This window comes from Lepus europaeus, chromosome 20 (assembly GCF_033115175.1).
Source record: "Lepus europaeus isolate LE1 chromosome 20, mLepTim1.pri, whole genome shotgun sequence".
Taxonomy (NCBI): domain Eukaryota; kingdom Metazoa; phylum Chordata; class Mammalia; order Lagomorpha; family Leporidae; genus Lepus; species Lepus europaeus.
Window position 1 is genome coordinate 53,526,528 of NC_084846.1, and position 24,327 is coordinate 53,550,854.

Here is a 24,327-nt window from a genome sequence, read left to right on the forward strand (position 1 = left end):
GAATGTGTCTCCATTATGAAAGCCTTAGTCTTCCTTTTTCATTAAGACAAATATTTCTTTGCATTAAGGTTGAGGAAAGTATCCTTTCATTTTATTAATTTTAATGTTTTCTTTAGGAATAATTGTTCTATTGTAGCTCTTCAAGTTTAATTATGGTGTTTCCAAAATCTGTGTGGGAATTGGCACAGGCTCTTTGTCCTTGGGAACTGGCCTAGCCCACAGACAGAAAACTGTGGTGAAACCATGCTGCCTCAGCACCAAAGGACCTCCTCCCTAGCTACTGGGAGCACTGCCTGCTCAAGCCTCCCCACCCTCCACCACTGTCAGGCCTCTGTAGGAACTGCCTTTAGCAGCAGAGTTGCCTAACCCAAGAGCATGCCAGATGCCTAAGCTCATATCCAGCCACTAGTCAATGAGAGGTATAAAGCTGCCCCAGTTTAGAACAATATAAAGAGTTATCTTACTTACAGGGATCATAGTATCACCAGGGAGACTCTCACAGCCCAGCTTCTTCTCCTCTGCCCCTGGCATTGATGCTGAGAGCCCCTCCCTGATGCACTTCCTGAAGGCTTACTCTCCATCCCGAAGTTGGCTTCCCAGGGTACTTAACAAGAGCACCTACACCCTGAAGCATCATTTAACAACTATTGTAGAACATATTGGGCAAAGCTGAGAAAGCAGGGTTTATTAATGGGAGAGATAATGGGCAGAGCACAGTCTTTGAACTTATAACATGGAGACAAACATTGACAGTGATTTGGCACTGTGTGCCATCATCAACCAATTTTTCATCTGCTACAATCGTGATATGACTTCCTCAAGACACTTAATAGTTCTATGTTGTGTCTGGGCCAATTTAATTGGCCTGGGGAAAAGTCAGATACTTTCTTTTTAACTTTTCTTTCCAAGTTCCACATTGTTTATTATATATTCCATATTGCCATAAGATGGGGCTTAATTCTGTATTTCTTTCTGGTAAATTTTTTGTTGTTGGATAGCATACATACAAAATATACAGCTTAATGACTTTCCAAAGGGTTAATATTCTGTATAACTTAACAAAAATATATACTACATCACTAGTGTCCCTGAAATCTCAATTGCTCCCTTCTAGTCCTACTAAAAGTAATTATTTCCATATTTCCCACCATAAGTTAGTTTTGTATTTGAATTTTATGCCAATGGAAAAAAATTATACATTCTCCATGGTTGTATTTCCATCATGATTTTTCATTTAGTGTTTTGTTGGTGAGATACATCTGTACTGTTGAGTATTGTATAGGTGTTTTCACTCTTATTGTATACAGTAACAATGTATGCCTCTACTATAGTTTATCTACTCATTTCTTTTTCTGTTGAAAATTGTGATGTTTCCAATTTATAGCTATTATGAATGGTAAAATTGCGACCGTGTGTGTGTGTGTGTGTGTGTGTGTGGTTCTGTTGGTCTATGCCTAGGAACAGAAGTGGTGCTTCACAGGCATATGTGGATATATATTTCAACTTCAGTAGATACGGAAAACAGTAATAATCCAAGGTGATTGTACCACTTGACACATCCACTAGCAGCATTTGAGAGTTCTACTTGCTCCTCAACCCTATCAATACTTGGCATCTCATATATATAACAAATACACACACACAGAGGCGCTACATTTTGGAGGAGGTGTAGTGTTACCTCAGTGTGATTTTTACTTGAATTTCTCTGAAGTCTAATTATGTTGGGCAATATTTCAAATATTGGCCATTTAGATAGAATCTTTTATGAAGATATTTCCATTTTTTTCTTTTTTGTCCATTTCTTCTATTAACTTATCTTTTCCTTTTTAATTTTCAAAATTGTTTATATATTCCCTGTATAAATCCTATGTCAAATACATTTACTGCAAATATCATACTTCATTGTATGACTTGCCTTTTCACACTTTTAATGGTGCTGTTTATTATTATTATTATTATTATTATTTGACAGGCAGAGTGGACAGAGAGAGAGAGATAGAAAGGTCTTCCTTTGCCGTTGGTTCACCCTCCAATGGCCGCCGCGGCCAGCGCGCTGCGGCTGGCGCATGGCACTGATCTGAAGGCAAGAGCCAGGTGCTTCTCCTGGTCTCCCATGGGGTGCAAGGCCCAAGCACTTGGGCCATCCTCCACTGCACTCCCTGGCCACAGCAGAGAGCTGGCCTGGAAGAAGGGCAACCGAGACAGAATCCGGCGCCCCAACCGGGACTAGAACCTGGTGTGCCGGCGCCGCTAGGCGGAGGATTAGCCTGTTGAGCCACGGCGCCGGCAATGGTGCTGTTTGAATGAACAGGAATTCCTTTAGTTCAAAATGTTAATTATTTGAGAGAGAGAGAGTGTTTTTAATTACTGGTTCATTCCCCAAATGCCTGCAACAACTGGAGCTAAGCCAGGCTGGAACTGAGAGCTAGAAACTCAGTGGCAGTGACCCAACAACTTGACTCATCATCTGCTGCTCCCAGGGTCCATGCGTTAGCAGAAAGTTAGGATGGTGAGAGGATCCAGGACATGAACCCAGGCAATAAAATATGGGAAACAGTTGTCCCAATGGGCATCATACAGTGCTAGATTAAATGCCTACTCCTGGTATTCTTATTTTTAATATAGGAAGTTTATCAACATTTTCCATCTTTGCTTCAAAGAATTAAGGAATTGAATTAAAATGTTTTACTGTGGAGTAAAATTTTGAAATTCATGCATAGTTTTTTCATAATACTCATTTTCTGTGAATTTTTTAAAGACTTGTCTGTGAATGTATTTCAAAAGTTCTTTTGCTCAAAGAAAATGTGACTTTTATTTCCACTTTCTAATGAACTTTTTGTAGCATCCTCATATATAATGTGAAAAGCAGTGTAATCTGTATCTGTTGATATAGATGTACCCTAAAAGCAAACCAAGAACAAATCAGTGCAAATCAGTTATAGGAAGCACATTCTGAAGGCATAAGTTTTATACGAATATGAGACCTGAATATCTGTAATACTGGTATCAAATAATATTGATTCTCGGTGTAATGATTAAAACATTTAATACTATCTGATATTCTATAGCAATTATATTCAATCTATATGATTAAAAAGAATCAAAGATTGGACATAAAAATTTGGCCATCTCAGACTATTGTAGGATTATGATAATAACAAAGTAACAAAACTATATTTTATCCTCTGGCTCCAGGATACTTTCTGGTCAAAAAACTAAGCCAAACTGAAATGAGATTATCTGCAAACATCTGTGACACATTCTTGACTCAGTTCGTGAAATCAAGAGTCATGACTGCTATCTTCTGAAAAACAGAAAAAATAAGCAAATCTATGCTACATAAAAACTGATAGCACATTTCAATTCCTAAAAAACTTATTGAAATGTTTTCTCTCTCATATGTATATAAATAAATGCACCATTGGGGGAAAAACAAATCAATAAGTGGAATAATAAAATAACATGTCTGTCAAAGTGTCTAACAGCGCTATAAACTGAGTTATATATTTCAGATTTCTGTTCATAATTTGAATGTTTTGGAATTATAATTCAATGTTTCTTGCATAATAAATGGCATTAAAATAAAATGACAATCAACTTGACTAATTGATCTTGAATGCTAGGTAATTCAGAACTTTAAAAATACAACAGTGATATTTTCTAGGAAATAGAAATTAAATTTATCTTATTTAACCTAAATTGATGTTATGGAAATGTCAAAGATGTCTTCAACATTGGAATATTAAAAGGACAGTCTATGCAAAGTGTCCATTTTGAAATTTAGCTTTAAAATTTAGCTTTAAAATGCTATTCTACTGTATTGCTATATATTCAGGGGAGAAAAAGTCATAGCTATTGATGAATTGACATTAAGGAAGGAATCACTTCCCAGAATGGAGACTGAGTAACGCAGTAGAATTGCTGTGAGAGTGAATATCTTGGAGTGCAATACAAGAAAAAGCCACACTCTTGTCATAACACCTTGTCACACAGGTCTGCTGGGATCATAATCACTTTGAGGACATCTTCCTACAGACTGTACACGCTAAAAAAACAAAAATTTCACCCATCTATGGCTCATTAACCACTTAAAGCACTTTCTCTCGACAGAAACCTGGTTGTGAGCAATTTGGGAGGATTGTGCAACTTACAACCTATTCCCTTCCTTCTTTCCTTTCCCTGGGGCATGACACGTCCACAATACCCTCTTTGTTCCCTATGAATTTCACTGCTCTGTTGAAATATTTCATTTCACTCAATTTCCCTCTGTGGATGTGTATGTCCTCTCTATTCACCCATCTCCTTCCTTTTTATCTACCAGTTATGGCCCCATTTCCTTGGAAAATTTCTCTTTGAAGACTAGGGTCAGGTTCCTGGCATGCCACCTTTGCAGCTGCATAGCACCCTAGCTCAGAAGGCCTCCATGCTTGGTATATGCTCTGTGGTCACTGTCATCATTTTCTTAATAATTTTACATTTGATCTTGTGTTGTGTAACTGAAGTCTAACAGAACATTGTGGCATGTATACATTCATTTTCACTCTCCTTTCCTCCTCTGCTAGTATCTAATTCTTGGAATGCCCCCATGAACATAAAATTCCTGTGAACCACAACACATGAGAATTCAGTAAGACTCAGAGTGAGTTTGAGAAAATGTGGTAAATCCATGCTTGGGTGTGGACATGGGCAGCCCCAGAAGGTCAAACGTGTTCCGCTTGAACCAGAAATTTCTCCACAGATGGAAGAAAACTACCAAGGAATCCTATCATATTCTTTCCTTGTTATCTTAAGTCTTTGTTTTAGCTAGTTGTATTGAAAATGAAGACACAGAAGGCAAGGGAGAGACAAGGCAACCCACTGATCATTTTCCTTTCAGTCTCTCCTATGCATCAGTAAACTGAAGGTAGAGTGTTGGGAGAATAAGTGCCTATCAAGGTGTAGAATGAAAGCAGTTAAGTTAGTCTGTGTAACTCTCTACTTGTTCCACTTAAGAACTAAATACAGGAGCTGGCACTGTGGCACAGCAGGTTAATACCCTGGCCTGAAGTGCCAGCATCCCATATGGGCGCCAGTTCTAATCCTGGCTGCTCCTCTTCTGATCCAGCTCTCTGCTATGGCCTGGGATAGCAGTAGAAGATGGCCCAAGTCCTTGGGCCCTGGTACCCGCGTGGGAGACCCAGAAGAAGCTCCCGGCTCCTGGCTTCGGATCAGCACAGCCATCTGGGCAGTGAACCAGCAGATGGAAGACCTCTCTTTCTGTCTCTACCTCTCTCTGTAACTCTGTCCTTCAAATACATAAAAAAATCTTTTTCGGCCGGCGCCGCGGCTCACTAGGCTAATCCTCCACCTTGCGGCGTCGGCACACCGGGTTCTAGTCCCGGTCGGGGCACCGGATTCTATCCCGGTTGCCCCTCTTCCAGGCCAGCTCTCTGCTGTGGCCAGGGAGTGCAGTGGAGGATGGCCCAAGAGCTTGGGCCCTGCACCCCATGGGAGACCAGGAGAAGCACCTGGCTCCTGCCATCGGATCAGCGCGGTGCGCTGGCCGCAGCGCGCCAACCGCGGCGGCCATTGGAGGGTGAACCAACGGCAAAGGAAGACCTTTCTCTCTGTCTCTCTCTCTCTCACTGTCCACTCTGCCTGTCAAAAAAAATAAAAAAAAAAAAAATCTTTTTCCAAAAAAATAAGTAAATACATATTCATATATGAGGCACCAAATAAAGTTGTATGATGTAATGTTTCACATATGAATTAAATGATCTTACATTTGCATTTAAAACAATCACTGTACAATATCAAGATGAAAGATATAATTTATGCATATAATTTAAGATTTTTTTTCTGTACTTAGAAGGACATTACATAGCAAATAAAAATTCAATGAAAATTTGAAGAAAATCACAAAAGGAGACCTGCATGCTTTAGTATCTTTGACTGAACTTCTTGTTTTTTGAATTATGGTACTGCATTTTCATTTTTCTCTAGGTTCTGCACATCATGTGACTAGTTCTATTGAGGAGGCTGAGGTTGGAACTGTGCACCTTATTCTTACCAACCAACCATAGCTGAGGAGCACTATATCAATGCTAGTAATATTCCTCAATTATGGAAAAAGATGCTCAAACTGGTAGCTCTTTAGAAATTCCTTGGAAATACTTTTGCATTTCCAAGAACTTTTAGATAAAATTCATACCACTTTACACAAGAATAACAAGAAAATTCCAGAAACTTTTTATTTAATGTATACAAAGTTCATACATTTCATAAATACAACTTTAGGAACATAGTGACTCTTCCCATCCTTCTTGATTGATTCCCACCCTTCTTTCTCCTCCCTCTGCTATTCCCATTCTTATTTTTTACTAAGATTGATTTTCAATTAACTTTATACACATAAGAGTATACTAAGTAAACAGTTCAACAAATAGAAAAAAAAATCAACAGTCAAGACAAAGTCTGTTCAAAGTCATTGCATTTCAAAGTGTCAATTTCACTTCATTAGATTATCTTTTAGGTGCCCTGCGAATTACCACAGATCAGAGAACATATGGTATTTGACCTTTTAGGACTGGCTTAGTTCACTAAGTATAATGTTTTCCAATTGCATCCATTTTGTTGCAAACAACAGGATCTCCTTTTTTATTGGTCTGTAGTATTCCATAGTAGACATAGCCCAAAATTTCTTTATCTAGTCTCCAGTTGATAGACATTTGGGTTGATTTTGTATCTTAGCTATTGTGAATTGAGCTGCAATAAACACGGGGGTGCAGCTAATTTTCACATGATGATTTCATTTCCCTTAGGTAAAGTTCCAGAAGTAGAATAGCTGGTTCATACAGTAGGTCTACATTCAGGTTTCTGAGGTATCTCCATAGGGTCTTCCACAGTGGCTGTACTAGTTTACATTCGCACCAACAGTGGATTAGGGTACCTTTTCCCTCACATCCTCACCAGCATTTGTTGTTTGTTGACTTCTGTATGATAGCCATTCTAACTCATGTGAGATGAAATCTCATTGCATTTTGATTTGCATTTCCCTGATGGCTAGTGATCCTGAGCATTTTTTTTCATGTGTCTGTTGGACATTTGGACTTCCTCTCTTGAAAAATGCCTTATTAAGTCCTTTGCCCATTACTTAACTGGGTTGTTGGTTTTGTTGTTGAGTTTCCTGAGTTATTTACATATTCTGGATAGTAATCCTTTATCAGATGGTGGAATAGGGAGGGAGCTTACTAACAGAGTAGTTTAAAAAAAAAATTCTCTAATGGTATCATTTATTTCATCACAAGGACTATATCTTTTTTTCTACTGATCTTCACTGAAAATATATAGTATTTCAGTTTTCCTGTGATAAGCCAGCATGGGGACTACAATAGCCATGTGTTTTCTGGGTTGCACTGAGGACCTGAGCATCACTTCAGGCTCCAGAGGAAAATGTGTGTTAACTACCAAACAAATAATTGAGAAACTATCTTCAGTGCCATGGCCTGTTTGTTAAGTCAAGAGCTTTATGATTTTAGTTTACATTTTCTCATAGCTCAAATATGATGCTCAAGATACTGGATTTGTTTCATGATTGAAAATTTAGCTAGATTTGAGGGCTTTGTATGCTATTTTCCTATGGCTTGGTTCTGAAATTTGGTCAAGAAGAGGTAAGACAAATGAAGAGGAAGCAGAAAAATAGCAAAAAAGGAAAGTTCGCATTTTGTGCCATTTTTTTTCTAGCATATTTTGATTATAGAACATGGATTTTTTTTCCATTTTTTTTTTTTAGCAAAAGTAGAGACTATCACAGATTGTATGCAAAAAGAGAAGTTGGGGCAGTGCTGCGGTGTTGTGGCATAGCAAGTTAAGCTATTGCCTGCAATGGCAGCATCCCACAAGTGTGCCCCTTTGAGTCCCAGTTGCTCCACTTCTGACCCAGATCCCTGTTACTGTACCTGGTAAAGCAGCACAAGATAGCCCAAATGCTTGGGTCCCTGCACCCATGTGTGAGAAACAGATAGGAGTTTCAGGCTCCTGGCAGCCACTGCTGCCATTTGGGGAGCGAAACAGCAGATGGAAGATCTCTTGCTCTGCCTACCTGTCTGTCTGACTCTGCCATTCAAGTAAATAAAATGTTTTTTAAAAGGAGAGTCTCTCATTTCTCTTATTGGAGCTTCAGTGTTTATTTGTAGCAACTGTGCATAATACAATCGTGGTTTAATTCCACAGCATTCAGAAATCAGTTGTTTATTTTTATAAGGACCCTTTCTCTCAAGATGCTATTGGATTAAACTTATTTCCCAGGTTAATAACTTATTATTGATGTAACAAAGACATAAGTCTCAGCCATTCTTGCTCATTGCCCAAAAGATAGATAAACACTGGCATGTATTCCGTGCCCTTGAATCCCAATTGGATCTTTTTTTTTTTTTTTTTTTTTTTTTTTTTGACAGGCAGAGTGGACAGTGAGCGAGACAGACAGAAAGGTCTTCCTTTGCCGTTGGTTCACCCTCCAATGGCTGCCGCGGCCAGCGCGCTGCGGCCGGCGCACCTCGCCGATCCAAAGGCAGAAGCCAGGTGCTTCTCCTGGTCTCCCATGGGGTGCAGTGCCCAAACACTTCCTATTGCCTTCATACCCCACTCCCACAGCCACCTGAAAGACCAGTTACTGGAACACTTGAAAGACCAGTTCCGGGAATTCCCCTCCACCTGCTGTTCCCTAATCCCACCTCCGCCTCTAGCTCTCCTAAAATATAAACAGGCCAGGACCCCCAGGACCACGGGTCAGCGCCTCCTGCCACGTGTTCCATCAATGTGCAGGAGGGCAGTTGGTCATTCACCTCTTCTAATTTATTTTCTCTGAATAAATTCAGTCTGGCTGTAAATTCATACACTGCCTCCTCTCCATTCTGCACCTCTTTTCCTAACATTTATGGTGCCCCGTGTGAGGAGGCACCAATCTGCAACTCTTTTCCTAACAATTACAAAAACTTATTTTTGTGTTTTAAGAAAGCAACTTCAAGGCAGAAACTGAAGTCACAGTTACATCACTGTCACATTGGGAGGCTATTACCTTGTCACACATCAGCAACATCAGAACGCAAACACCAGCGGACTCTGAGCATTTCCTGTGTCCCAGATGTCTTCAAAAACCATTGCTTCAGTCTCCTTAGGATACCTCATCCTGTGAGATAACACGAAATTCTCACTTGACCCTGGCAGCAGCACCAACACACTCCTCACCACACCCTACCCCAAGCACTGAAAACCCCCAATCGGCACATTGCTATACGTGAGGCAGCATTCAGCACCCTGTGTCTAGGGGATTCAGCCGTGCTCCCCAACACCTACGATGCTTCTAGAAGGGAGCCGAGGGAGCAGCAGGGAGCCGGCTCGCTGGGGGCTCCAAGAGACCCCTGCTCCCTTAGCCCAGCACGAGTCTCCCCCACTGAGTGTGACCAAGCACAAATCGGTTCGCCTCTGTTGCCCCGCCAGTGGGTCTCGGACTACTTGTTTGCAAGACGAGACACCTGGACAAAGTTCTCTCAGACTTCCCTGAACTAACTCTGCAGGTAACAGTGAGTACCAGTATGAATCAGGAAAGGTAAGTCAACCACCTCTCGTCCGCCGGGAGAAGCTGAGCTACTGCGTTAAACGTAGGGACCGACAGCTAAACCCACGGCCCTAGGACACGCGGTCCCGCTACCGAACAGCGAGTTTCAGGGTCCGGAACAGGAAGCCAAAGCGGATGTCGCGCCCTCTTCCGGAAGTCCCGCCCATTCCAGGAAGCGAGTCCAGGTCGCTCCTCCCGCCATGGCCCCTATGTCGACTGCGAACTACTTTTCCCAGAATGCCATTCAACTCAGCTCGCGGAGCACCAATGGGCGCCCGGGTTGACGCCATCAGTCGGCGCGGTGTACCAGGCTTCAGTGATGTCGTGGCGCTTGGGGTGAAGAAGTTGGCGCTTCGCGGGGCCCTGGGACTGAAGACGCGGTCCGGGTGACCTCTGGCCCTTTCCTAACTTCTCTACCCCCGCCTGCCTTTTTCCTCCCTCTTCTGGCGGGATGAGGCGTGCAGGCCTGGGTAAGAAGAGGTCCGAGGTGCGAAGTGGGGAGCCCCAGAGCCAGCCTTGGTCGGCGGGGGAGAAAATCGCCCTGGTGCCCTGTCACTCGGCATCTGGTCCAGAAACGGCGTGTGTGGAGGGGAGCCATGCAGGCGGTGCCAAGTGGAAGCACGTCATTTGTCCCAGATCTTTGGGGGGGGGGGGGGTCCTTAGGTTTGGGCCGGACCCGAGTTTTGACGGAGAGTAGCATAGGACTGGGGTGCGGTATATGCAGGTGCCAGCTCAGTCGTCGGACTGTGTGATGGCCTGGCCTCTCTGCGGTTTGTGCTTCCCTGCTGCCTCTGCCTCTTAGAAGGGAGATACGAAGAGTGGGGTTGCATGCTAAGCGCTTCCATAGTGATTACGTGAGTCGGCTAGCAGTGAGTGACCAAGGTACAAGTACGCGTCGTTACCTTACAGGCCTTGGGGTGTAAGGTCGGGGTCAAAGGCAGTTGCCTGGAACATTTCTTACCTGAACCTGTTCCACTATTTAGCAGCTGTCGGGACTGCCTCTTATGGTTCTGAAGCTCTGTACTAGGAGATGGTTAAACACCAGGAAGAGGAGGAGAAAGAACCCCTGCTCTGTCAGTGCAGTGTGCTTGAGAATGTATGTGAGCATTGGCGAAGGATGACTTTGTCTCTGCCAGCTGTGGTAATAACGTGGCAAAAACGAAAACAAGGCTTACGAAAAGTGTCAACTTTAAGGTCAATGAAAGTTGTCAGTGTTCTTTCTCAGTGCAGTTTTTGTGAATCTGTGGTTGGAGAAAGCCAGGTAAATTGAAGACAAAAAAGAATGTTGATCAAGTTTAGTTTTCACCAGCCTATGTGTTTTTCATTATCTTTAGGTTGTATACCTGAATGAGCTCTAGCTATATAGTTGTTTTGTTACTTTGTTGGTGCTCCCCACAGCTGGGAAGTAGGAATATGTGCAAAGGTAAATTACAGTACAAGGTGGCAGCTATACATCCAAACACAAGATAATGTTCTGCAGATAATGTCTCAGAAATTGCAGAAATGGTGACCTTGAACGAAACCTTGAATAATGAAGTTAGGAAAGACGAGTTTCAGGTGAGAGGATCACTAAAAAAGAAAAGAAAAAAAAAAAAGAGCGTAGAACTAGGATTATGGATTACATAGCTAAGGAATTATGACTCAACCAATTTGATTGAACCAAGAAACATGAGACCACATTGTGGAGATTGCATTATAGGCCAAGGAGTTTAGATTTCCTAAGTTGGCCCTGAGGCCCACTTATTTTTTGCACGGCAGTCTCCCTGGTTAAGTTGCAGGAAGGGGACTTGAGAAGTAATTGTTCTCAGTCCTGATAGCACATTGACTAGGGAACTGTTGCTATAATTTACATTGTTATGAAGTGATGGGTTTTTTTAAAAAAAACGTTAAGTGCCAGTGTGAAATGACCTGCGATTTTAGATTTGGAATAATAATGAATCTGATAGATATTCATGTGAAGAATATTTGTATTGGTGGATGATGTTTTTTTGTTTATTTTTTTCAAATATTTATTTATTTGACAGGCAGGGTGACAGATAGAGATGTTTTGTCTACTGGTTTACTCCCCAGATGGCCTCAACCACTAAAACTGGGATAGACTAAAGTCAGGAGTCAGGAACTCCATCTGGGTCTCCTACATGGATGGCAGTTTGGCTCCTCCCCTACTGCCTTTCCAGCCACGTTAGTAGGGAGCTGCTTTGGGAGCAGAGTAGCCAGGACTTGAACAGGCATCTGATAGGGATGCCCAGCATCGCAAGCAGTGGCCTAATTTGCTGCACCATGAGGCCATCCCTGGGGGAGGGTGATAGCTGAGAGAAGATAAAACTCTAATAGAAATATGCACTGAAAGATTTCCAGACAAGAAATAAAATGAGAATTTTATTTGACAGGTATTTGACCTAAGTAGTTAAGCCACTGGTTGGGGCAACTGTGTTGAAATGCTTGGTTTCTTGTCCTGGCTCTGCTCCCAGTTCCAGCTTCCTGCCAGTGCAAACCCTGGGAAGGTAGCAGGTGACTGCTTGAGTAGTTGGGTCCCTGGCATCCTTGGGGGAGCCCTGGATCTAGTCTCCAGTTCTTTACTTCCGCCTAGCTCAGCCCTGCTGTTCTGAACATTTGGGGGCACAGACTGGCCTAAGGGAGCTCTCTGTCTCTTTGCTTCTCAAAATTTCTTTAATGAATAAATGAAGCAATATAAAAGAAATCTAAAACTAAAATTAATGTATGTGAAAAGACCCAAACAAAGGAAATATAGTAAGTAGCCATTCATTTAGAACTTGAAGAAGTTCTAGAATTTCTTGAAGTTACAAAGTGATTGAATCCAACCAGTCAGTAATTACTTATTGGGCAATGTTATGTACTCTGGCTGTTAGACATATAAAATAAGTAGAAGATGTTTCCATTTCCTTAAGAATGTTGATCATTATTATAGATTACACAGACTACTCATTAATAAAGTTGCATTTTTTCAAGACGATGATTTTAGTTGTTGAGTGGGGGGAAAATGAGCCCAGTCTTTAAATTCATAACGCATTAGCTTTATGGACAGTGTGTCAGCTGTTGGGGGAGAATTTGAGAATTTGGGTAGTGTAACTCTCTTGTTTGGATTGTACTTATTGAACATTTTGTTGCGGTGAAGACTGTAAGTGTTTGCTACCTGTAAAGCGCTCATTAGGTACTGGGGAGATTAGAAGAAGCATGTGAGCACTGTCTCTGACCTCAGAGAAACATGTGATGCCATTCTTGACAAGCGTGCACATGCAAAGCTGAGCAGTGAATTCAGATTCTGCTCATTAATCTGTTCATTTGCAAGTATTCACTGAGTATGCCTTATATTGCATGTGTTTTTTACTTTTATGGAGTAGTATAATTACAAGTAGAACAGACTTAGTTTCCGTCCTGCCTGGTAGTACAATCTGGAAAGCAATGCTAGTGTTACATATAGTCGACACAGTAAGAATTCAGAGGGATTTTTGCTTCTTAGGACAGATGACATTTATGCTGTGCCTTAGAGCTTCTTGCTCACACCTTGAACTTTGGCCATCATTCACCTACCTGCTACCTCCTCTCCTTCTAGCTCTTGCTATTACTGCTGCTCCATCTGCTCTTTGAGCTGATGGAGACCTCTAGTTTTCATATCATTCTTTTGTCCCAAATTCCCAGGGCACTGTGGAATCTGCTTCATCCCTGTCCTGCCCATGCCCCATAATCCATGTCTCCAACTGTTCCCTTGGAAAGCAATTTCAATCTTTGGGAGGCTGTTTTCTGCAGTGCATATACTATACTCTTCCAGCATTAGATCAGTCTAAATATCCACCCTCTGCTGGACCAGCTCAGGCTGATGAACTGTTCTGTAGAAAAATCACACAGGTGGGAGGATGGAAGCCACTGTAGTTTGCTCCTTCCACCAGCTTTGTGTTATCCCCTAGACACAGTCTTCCATTGTCCTCCTTACTGTGTTCTCAAATGATCACCCTTCTTCAACAGAGCGCCTTTTCTCTCTACTGGGACAGTTGACATCAGTTATTATAAAAGGAATGTGGCTGAAAAGCACCTTAAGCCACACTTTTCTGTAGGTATTCACTAAGTCTTGCTCCACCTGTTGTTTAATTGCCTGATGAAAACCAAATGCCACCTTAGGCAGAGTGATGGAAATGGTTTCTAAATGTCATCTCCTACATAAACTCCATCAAAGTAGCATCAAGTAAGAACACTGTTGAATGAATGGCCCCCCTCTTCACTCTCTGCTAATACTCTTCATTAGTTATTCTACCCCTTTGCTGGAGCCTCACCCACCTCTTCCCATCAAGCTCTCTATAAAACAGAAAAAAAAGATGTAATAAGGATACCCCTTCTACCTACTGTTATATTCTTTGTCCCTTTCCTTCCTAGCCAAGCTTCTTCAGTAGGTTGTTGATGTTGCTACTTTTAGATCTTTTATTTAAAAGTATATTTCTATGGATATGGATATTTTTGTTTTTCAGTACCTAGTAGTGTCTTCTGGTCAATCAGTAACATCAATAAATGTGTATTGAAATGAATTTAATATTCTTAAGAGAGGATAATGGGAAGCATTGCTCTGATCTCTGGTTACTACTTTCAAAAATTCACTTGGAATGTGAATATTATAGGCATACATGGTCTGCAACGCCCTCCAGGGGTCTTTTTCGGTTCTTTCCTATTAGCCTTGCAAAAGTGGCTTCTGGTTTTGCTAGAGCTACACTTGTTACTCTGATCCTTGCAGGTGAAGGAGTACCTCCTGGCAACTATGGGAACTATGGCTATGCTAACAGTGGGTATAGTGCCTGTGAAGAAGAAAACGAGAGACTCACTGAAAGTCTGAGAAGCAAAGTAACTGCTATAAAGTCTGTAAGTATATGACAGATACTGTATGCATTTTCACTTATTTGTGTATGTATCATATACATATAAACTATGTATTTTATTAGCATCATTCTAAGGATGCCTAAATACTATGGTTCATTGAGGTCAAAGTGCTCTCACAATTTAGACCATACTTTGGGTTAGGAAATGTAGCAAATCAAAATATATGGTACTGATACAGATTTTAAAACTTCAGTTTTTTGTGATAAAAATCTAAAAAATATTGTATGTTGTGTGCAGTAATGTCTCAAATGGAGCTCTCCATCTTCTACCTCATGTGGCTTTTCTAACTTTTTCTTCTAGTCTCCTGAACTACAAATCTTAGTTTTCTTGTTTCCACATTGATACCTTGTCTCAGTCATCAAGTCTTAACTTTTTCTCTCTGATATCTAAAGTTTCCTTCTATCTCTGCTTTTCTGTTTTGCATACGGTATCCTGATTTTCTTGGGTGAACTGTTGGGAGAACGTCTCAACCTCTCTGTTCCTGGTTTTCTGCACATTCTAGTCTGAGCTACACACTGTTACCACAGTCATATTTTTAGAATTTTTGTAAACTTGCATCCTATATTCTTTTGTGACCTCCCATGGTCTAATAAGTGTCACACTAACTCCATGAATAAGTCTTTCGAAGATGGGCCCAAGTTTTATACACCTTCTCCCTGCCTTCCAGAATGCAGGGTGGTTTCGCCAAATGAGAGGACTCTCCCTGGGCTCTATACTGTCACTTTCCCATCCCCTTATCTTTGCTCCCACTCTTCCTTAGTGTCTGTTGACTAAAGTCTTGCTCATTAGGAATGGCCCCACTTCAATATACCCCCCTCCTACTCCTCCCTCCAACCTTTGCCTGTTATACATTCCAAAGTGATTTTTTCTGTTATGAACTTAAGTCACTTAGTTCCATTTTTGTTGCATAGTGATTTGTATTAGGATTATTTGTATGTAGAGTAGATTTACCAGAATGTAGGTTTGGTATTATTCTTACTTCTATATTCTACACAGAAACTAGCATAATTCCTTATCGGTGGTAGAGTGAATTTGCATAGAAGAAATGAATTACACAAAAATGATGTTAGTAGTGTCTGTGGTTCATTCTGTATTACAATAAACATTCTGTATACTTCGGAAATATTCAGTAGAAGTCTGTGTTGCCAAATCTTAATTTGTATTTCGTTATAGTCTTTAAAAAATCAAATTTATTCAGCCTGGAAACCATTGCATTTTGAAACAGAATATTGTTTTCAGTCCTGTGAAATCAACAGCAGTTCATCTGTGAAGTAAATTATATTATAGAATGTTAATAATTAAAAAAAATAACATTTAGAAGGATTTAATAATTAAATGCCTTAAGAAAACTGCACTGTTGATAATTTAGACTCCTTGTCTGAGGAGAAAGTTATGATTTCCTGGGAATTTCTTTTCTTGGCATAAATGACAATTGTAGAAGCTAGTGAGGTAGTTTGTGTTATCTAACTGTATATTTGTTTTAATATCCTCTGAATTATTAAATTTGGGGGAAAATGTCATGTTCTAATCTATAGAATTCTAGCATAGTTTTGTGTCAACATTACCTAATATGCTTTCCACACCAGCTGAAACTAATATTGGCATTAATGTTCCACAATGTTCAGTGGTTGTTTGTACTCAAATATGTTGGCAGTAAGGGCCTCCTTGCTGGATTTGTCACATGAAGTATTACACGGGTTTTGATTTAAGTAGCATCTATAATTAACTATGGCATTATTTTTTCTCAGCTCCTATTCGTTTCTGCATGACTTCAAGATGTAGATAACACTAAGTTGTAAAATTTTTTTCAGTTTACTTTAAATTTAAAAAAACCCTTAAAATCTAAAGAAATAATTTAGAAATATTGAAATTAATATCTCATTTATTAGGAAAGGTTGAATATTTATGTCTGTATTTGAATTGGTCATAAGCATACTTGTGTATTTTTTTTAAATGTAAGAAGAAAATATACAAAGAAATACATTTTTATTAATAATGTGCGTGGAGAAATAAAGCACACAAGGATGTGAGAACCAGAGAGAAGTGCTCTGTGTAAACCATAATTAAGACAGAATTGACTGTTAAGATGGTGCCACAAGTTGGGAGGAACAGAAATTCTAAATTTATTTGCAATTAGTTTCAAGTGGGAAAAGTGTTACAAATAGACTACATTTTATATTTCTAGATTAAAATATCATTTGAGAAAACGTAAAGGCCTAGAATGACATTATTTTTACTTTATAACACTTGAATGTTTGTTTATAAATAATAATGCTTGTGCCTTCTTCTTGATAGCTGTCCATTGAAATAGGCCATGAAGTTAAAAATCAAAATAAATTATTAGCTGAAATGGTAAGTGGTTATGATTTTAACTAGCAAATTTCATCTAATATTCTAGAATTTGTTCTGTTAATCAAAAAAAAATTTTTAACTTTTATCCATTTTGAAATACTTGATCAAGAGGTAATAAATCCTAAATTCTCATCCATTTTTATCTACTTGATTTGGAATAAGTGTAAGGCTTATTATTGCCATTCTTTTGCATTTTTCATCTGCCTAACACATGTAAATGATAGGACAAGGTGGAAGCCAATTTATCTTTAATCCTGTATTTAGAAACATTGTTAAGGACTCAAGACAGATTACTATTTTCAGTGATCTAAGAAATACAAACGTAAAGGCTGCTTGCAATCACAAAGCATATTTCACTTACTGATAAAGACGCCTGCATCCTATTAGCAGAGTACCTGGGTTTGAGGCCTGGCTGTACGCCAAAACTCCAGATTCCTGCCGATGTGGATATTGGGAGGCAGCAGGTGGTGACTTGTGTGGTGTGGTCCCTGCCACTCCAGTGGGAGACCTGGATTGTAATCCCAGCTCCTGCCATCCACCTGGCCCTCCTCTAGTTTTTGTGTGCATTTGAGGAGTGAACAATTGGATAGGAACTCTCTTTGTGTATGTGTCTTTCTCTACCTCTCAAAAAAAAAAAAAAAAAAAAAAAAAAAAAGCCCGTAAAAGCACTTTATATCCAGCCAAATGCCTTTAACTTAATGGAAATTCTTTTGCTTGGTTTCCTAAGCATCACTTCTGAACAAAGCCCTCATAGATTGTTGAACAGCCGGGGCTTTTAATCTCTGCCCTAAATAAGCTCGGCAATTCAGCAACGTATACTTTCTCTTGTTAGAGACTCCTGCCATTCACTAATGTTTATTTTGGATGTCAAACTTCCCCGGACCTTCTCTTGGTTCTCTGAATGCTTTAAACACTGTATTAATCAAAAGCGAATGTGGCACTGAAAGCTTCATACTTACTAAACTGTGCAGTCAGTCACCTAGGAAACCTTTGGAAATACATATGCCTGGCTATATAGCTCTACTGTACTGATTTCAGATTTCAGGGAGATGGATCTAGGCGTATATCTTTTGAAAAAATATCGCAGGTATTGTGATTCAGAATCCTGGTGAAGAATCACAGAGATAGAGACTGAACTATGCAAAGGCAACTATTATGCTGCAGTCTTTGTATCTCAGGATATTCAGATTTCTATGAAAGTGTGGTATTTCTAATCCGTACCTAGACCTCTCATTATTTTTTAAATATTTATTTTATTTGAAAGGCAGAGTTACAGAGAGATAGGGAGAAACAGAGAGATCTTTTATTTGCTTATCACTCCATGAATGGCTGCAACAGCTGGACTGAGCCAGGCCAAAGCCAGGAGCCTGGAAATCCATCCAGGTCTCCCACGTGGTGCAGGGGCCCAAGTACTTGGGCCATCTTCTGCTGCTTTCCCAAGCGCATTAGCAGGGAGCTGGACCAGAAGTGGGGCAGCAAGACTTGAACTGGCACCCAAACGGGATCACATGTCACAGGTGATGTTTTAACCCGCTGTGCCACAACACTGGTCCCGACCTCTCATCTTAAGGACTTTTCCACATATGTTCTAACATGATAGTTTTTCTTCATCTATATTTATGTTTCTTATAACATTTTACCACCTCCACATGATTTTCTCTTAATTTTTAATGGACTTTTAGAGACAACTAGCTAAACAAAAGGATTTTAAAAGTAAAGCAACATTAAACTGCAAAACATATTAAATTTTAGATGATTCCTCTAACTTAGTGGCAGTCAGTCATTTGACCTTGGAGAGTGATACCACAATACAAAGCGGGGAAAAGCCCATCTGATCGTGTATGCACTGTTTACCTTCATTTTTAGTTTTCTTTCTTCCACATAGTGGAGTAAGGAACTGAAAGAATTGTTTATTGGACAGTGAAAGTTTTTTATTCACTGGGAGAATTGCTTAGTCTTACATGGAGTAACCATGCTGATTATCCAAGGTTACAAACAGGCTCCTAGGAATGATTTTAACACAAAAATTTTCATTAAAAATGCACTCTTTATAATAATATACTGAATTACTTGAATGTAGAATATTGGGATCTAACAATTATGTTTCATTTTTCTTCTCTCGTAGGATTCACAGTTTGATTCTACAACAGGGTTTCTAGGTAAAACCATGGGAAAACTGAAGATTTTATCCAGAGGAAGCCAAACAAAGCTATTGTGCTATATGATGCTATTTTCATTGTTTGTCTTTTTTGTCATTTATTGGATTATTAAACTGAGGTGATGCAAGTAAGTGTGAGTTTGGAATTTGTTCCAACTTCATGGCTTAGATTACCACTTTGATAAAAATCAGTATCAAAACATTCCTACTTTTCAAATACTGTGGCCTTTTCCATTGAAGATGACTGAATTTTGCTTGTTTTGTAAATTGTATTAGATAATACATTGCTCTTTGAATACTGTTTTTTAGTGGCTCGTTTTAGCCCCTATTTTCAGGGGTATTGAGATGGTTGAAGGTCAGTGTGGCTTTACCAGTTTTTTCCTATCTTTTGCTACTTCTCAAATTGAATAGCAATATAAAATTCTTTTGTTACTATAAATGTAGCATTGTGTTTCATGTAAGGAAACTTAGTGGGAGAGTAGCAATGCCTGGAGAGCCAACCCATGATTTCTTGAGGTCGTGAACCAGTTTGTGATAGAACAGTAAATGTGTCGGCAACTGTGTTGGTGGACTTCCCTTTCTGCCTTTGTTGGATAAAGCTGTAGGCTAACTTCTTGTTACAACCTTTATCACAATTTATGACTCCTCTTCCCTGTGTCTAAGGACCTTGTTCTTTAATAAATTTTGTTGTTTTTGACCTATTTCTAGGAGGGCCCAATGCATATGTGTGCCAGTATAGTTATTGTCTTATATTAACCTTAAAACTTTATTGACTTGGCTTACCAATAGTTTTATGATTTTAGCTATTTATGTCAGCCATTTGATTATAATTTGTGACAGAATAATGTGAAGTTAAGTAATTGCTAAGCTCTGACTAGAAATAAAGTGTTCAAGAAAATGAAGTGCCTCTGCTGTATTATATGCTCAAAATAGATATGGAAGATATTCAGACATTGAATTTGGAGTTAAAAGGATTTTTTCTTTAATTCATGTATTTATTTAGATAAAGCAAAATAAAATTAGACTGTTAAGTAAAAAAAAATTGTTAAACACTCATATTGCCACTATTTTGCAATTTACCCATTTATAGGCTCCAAAAATAAATGTTTTATTAAAATATATTAATTGACTTTATTGCTTCTTTTTTAAAATTTATTTTATTTATTTGAAAAACAGAGTTACAGAGAGAGGTAGAGACAGAGAGAGAGAGAGAGAAAGAGAGATCGTCCATCCATTGGTTTAATCCCCAAATGGCCTCAACAGCCAGAGCTGAGCCAATCCAAAGCCAGGAGCCAGGAGCTTCTTCCTGATTTCCCAGGTGGGTGCAGGGGCCCAAGGACTTGGGCCATCCTTCGCTGCTTTCCCAGGCACATTAGCAGGAAGCTGGATGACAAGTGGAGCACCCAGAACTTGAACTGGTATCCATATGGGATGCCAGCACTGCAGGCTGGGGCTTTAACCCACTGCACCACAGCACCAGCCCCGACCTAACTGCTTCTTTAAGTCTCTTATGTTGTTGCCGTAGACTCTGAGAAATGGCTCTTTTTTTTTTTTTTTTTTAATGAATAGAAATTTCCAAAGTACAGCTTATGGATTACAATGGCTTCCCCCACCCCATAACTTCCCTCCCACCCGCAACCCTCCCCTTTCCCGCTCCCTCTCCCCTTCCATTCACATCAAGATTCATTTTCAATTCTCTTTATATACAGAAGATCAGTTTAGTATATATTAAGTAAAGATTTCAACAGTTTGCCCCCACATAGCAACACAAAGTGAAAAATACTGTTGTAGTACTAGTTATAGCATTAAATCACAATGTACAGCACATTAAGGACAGAGATCCTACATGATATTTTTTAAAAGTTGATTAATTTTCTATGCAATTTCCAATTTTAAACCAAGTTTTTTTTTCATTTTCCATTATCTTTATATACAGAAGATTGATTCAGTATATACTAAGATTTCATCAGTTTGCACCCACACAGAAACACAAAGTGTAAAATACTGTTTCAGCACTAGTTATAGCATTACTTCACATTGGACAACACATTAAGGATAGATCCCACATGAGATGTAAGTACACAGTGACTCCTGTTGTTGACTTAACAATTTGACACTCTTGTTTATGGCGTCAGTAATCTCCCTAGGCTCTAGTCATGAGTTGCCAAGGCTATGGAAGCCTCTAGGGTTTGCCGACTTCGATCTTATTCCGACAGGGTCATAGTCAAAGTGGAAGTTCTCTCCTCCCTTCAGAGAAAGGTACCTCCTTCTTTGATGGCTGAACACTCAGTGTGAATGAAGCGAAGCACAGTTAACATTTGTGTCATGTAAGAATTTGCTTCAAACAAGGCAAATTTTGACTAGTTATAAAAACCTCTTTAGTTGTTTATATTTTTAGTTAAAAGTCTATCCTCTTTGGTTTTGCTTGTGTTTTCAGTGCTTTTTGTTTTATCCCTATTTCTGGCTGTATTTGTTATCTGCCAAGTGAACGCACCGATCTCAGTGGAGGGGAGAGACATGGGTTTGGGCTACAGGATCTGAGTCCAGATCTCTGTTATTTCACTGGCACAGTGCTTTGGGGCCCCAGTTTCTTCATTACATCACCTATTTCATAGAATTGTTGCAAGAAGTAGATATCATAATATATTGGCAAGTAGCTGGCATGTGTTGATGCTAGTTACATCAGTGCTCAATGAATGCTAGTTCCCAACACCTTTAAAAAAATTACAAGTCAGAAAAAGGAGTTTTGGTAAGGGGAAGACAGGAAGTTGGTTTCAGGTTTTGAGATAATGATGGAACCTCAAAGTAGATATTTCTATCAGGCAGTGACTCATTGAAATTTTTAGCTGTACTGTGTGCCAGTTGTGTGACACTGGAGCTTGGAGGAAACTCAAATGATTGTCAATAATTAAAGTTGCAGAAGGTCAAAGAAATGACTAAATGACTTGAAGATGAAAGCAGAAAAGAATGAACAATGGAAATAGAAGGGATTGAAGGTTTATGAAAACTGGTGATGGCAAGGGAAGGATGGATTTCGGGATGAAGGCTTGGCTGTTTTTGCAAAGCCCTTTGTGAAACATTAAAACACTGTGTAGATAAAGTTAGCTATTATCATCAGGGAGGCAGAAGTTCCAGGAAAAGATGTTTGGTGATATAAAGGTGGTGCCCACCTTTGCATAGTTCGACATTTTTTATGAATTTCTCTTTAAGAACTGCCGTAACAGGTCTCTACTTGGTATTTCCTATCGCTCGTCATATCACGGTATTTTTGCTGAGATTCCTGGCAGGAAGAGAATCGCTCTGGAAGCACTGGCCTATTTGCTCCATTAGGGGTCCTTCTACTAGCACATCCTTCCTTCTGTGTGGGGACCCCTCCCCTCAGAAAAAAATATTCCCAGAAATAAACATCGGGGAAAAGTACCAGATACAGAAATTTGACTCTACAATCATTTGCAAGCCTATTGCTGATTCTGTAAAGGATTCTAATGATATAGGTTTCTGGGAAGTTGATTATAAACATAGAAAGTAAAAAGTTTGCATTATAATCTTTATTCAAGCAACATAATACGTGCAGGTGTTTGGATGGTAGGTGGGGCACTTTAAATTTTAAGTGATAAAGCAAATTCTGGAAGCAGTTTGCAAAAATCCCAGATGTTCACATTTTCTTTATTTTACTAGGAGTTGGTTGTTGGCAGTATACCAAATACATTTGCAAATAATGCAAAATAATGGCTATCAGGAATAGATCTACATTCACAAATGATAAAAAGTAAAACATAACTATGACACCATGTCTGCAATGAGGAAAGGGAGAATTATACATATTCTTGATAGAATTTAAGTTAGCATGCGCATTATAATGTATTACTTGAACAGAGAATAGATGTCAAGTCTAAAACAAATTTGTGACATTTTAAGCATCACAATTGTGGGGGGAAAGAACACTAGCACCTTCTGGTTCTTTAAAATTAACTAGCCTACCCAATTTTTCAATGCCCTTAAATTCCAGATTATATACATTGAATTTACTTCTTTGACAAAGTTGAAAAGGTGCTGATAATTTGAATTTGTTGTTAGTAAATAACTTAGTAAGGCCATACTGATGAGTAAACATTGACTGAATATTTAAACTGGGAAGCAGAATAGCATCATGGCTAAAGATGAAAGCTTGAAGTCCCACTCTGAGCCTGAACTCTGGCTCCACCTGTCGCGTTATGACTTTCAGCTATGACCTTGCCATCTCAGGTATTCTAAAACAGGAACACAGATTGTTATCAGGAGTGGGCATTTGGCCCAGTGAGTAAGAAGCCTGCATCCCACATTAAAATGTGTAGTTTTAATTCCTGACTTTAACCCTGACCTGGCTCTGGTCAACTCCCAGTTATTGCATCCGGGAGTAAACCAGCAGATGGGACATCTCTCTTTCATGTGTGTCAAATTGCTTAAATGCTGTATAAAGATAGTAGTAATACACTCAGAGACTTAGGGTGATAGTTACCTGAGCCATTACTTGAGCGGAGTTAGAGGGGTTCCTGGTACTCAGTGGTAGTTGCTGCCTTTATCATGCTGGGTTGGGGTACTTGGGAATTCTAATGTGTTACACCAACATGTGCAGCTGATAGAATTTTGGCTACTTTCTCTTCTCTGCTGCCAGGAATGAAAGCAGCTGTTCTTTTCTCTTCTGGGGAGGGTTCATCATTTTCTGGAATGTAGTTCACTTAGGTTTCTTTGCATCCTCAGCAATCTGATGAAGTTTTGTTTTGTTTTCTTGTTTTTTAGCTCATCTGGCTTGTTTTAGGTTATTAAAATGAGGACAACATAGCTTTCAGATTTCCAGAAGCAGAAGTTTGAAGGGAGAGAAGCTTAGAAATTTCTTTTCCTGTAGATGTTTGATAAGCAGTTAATAAACATTTCATTCCCTTTTACTTCTATTGTAGTTTATTATTTCTGAAATTCATTGACTGATCATGTAAGGTAAATGGTTCAAATGATTTTCTTTTTAGTTTAGAAAATGCAAGCCACTTATTCTCACAGTAAAAACCAAATAACGCTTTCTCTTTGATGCTCATTGTGCATTGCTAGAGCACGCAGTAGGGTCTTTTGGGACGTGCCTTTGGCCTGGCAGTTAGATGTCAGTTAAGACGCTCACATCCTGCATCAGAATCTAGGTTTGCTTCCCGGCTCTGGCACCTGATTCCTGCTAAGGTGGGAAGACAGTGGTGATGACTCAAGTAATTGAATCCCTGCCACCATTGTGAGAGATGGGGATTGAGTTCCCAGCGCCTGACTTCTGGCCCGGGCTCAGCCCCACCACTGCAGGCACTTAAGGAGTGGACCA

General features: G+C 39.7%; 1 protein-coding gene and 2 long non-coding RNA genes across 9 annotated transcripts in view; 2 read left to right on the forward strand and 1 right to left on the reverse strand.

Moving 5' to 3' along the window:
* The window catches only part of LOC133749211 (uncharacterized), a 131,025-nt gene extending 121,324 nt beyond the window's left edge, over positions 1-9,701 (reverse strand). For all 6 annotated transcript variants that reach the window (XR_009864579.1, XR_009864578.1, XR_009864576.1 and 3 more), the window contains exons 1-2: positions 9,600-9,701; positions 9,056-9,166 (exon numbers count right to left, since the gene is read on the reverse strand). This is a non-coding gene — a long non-coding RNA (uncharacterized LOC133749211). The remainder of the gene's footprint in view (positions 1-9,055; positions 9,167-9,599) is intronic.
* Positions 9,702-9,868: 167 nt separating this feature from the next.
* Positions 9,869-20,110, forward strand: BET1 (Bet1 golgi vesicular membrane trafficking protein). Its single transcript, XM_062178798.1, has 4 exons — positions 9,869-10,065; positions 14,337-14,461; positions 16,775-16,831; positions 18,957-20,110. Exons 1-4 carry the CDS (start codon positions 10,047-10,049, stop codon positions 19,110-19,112), a joined length of 357 nt encoding a protein of 118 aa, XP_062034782.1. The 5' UTR covers positions 9,869-10,046; the 3' UTR covers positions 19,113-20,110.
* Positions 20,111-20,177: 67 nt separating this feature from the next.
* Positions 20,178-24,327, forward strand: part of LOC133749757 (uncharacterized) — a 31,577-nt gene continuing 27,427 nt past the window's right edge. For both annotated transcript variants that reach the window (XR_009864614.1, XR_009864615.1), the window contains exon 1: positions 20,178-20,307. This is a non-coding gene — a long non-coding RNA (uncharacterized LOC133749757). The remainder of the gene's footprint in view (positions 20,308-24,327) is intronic.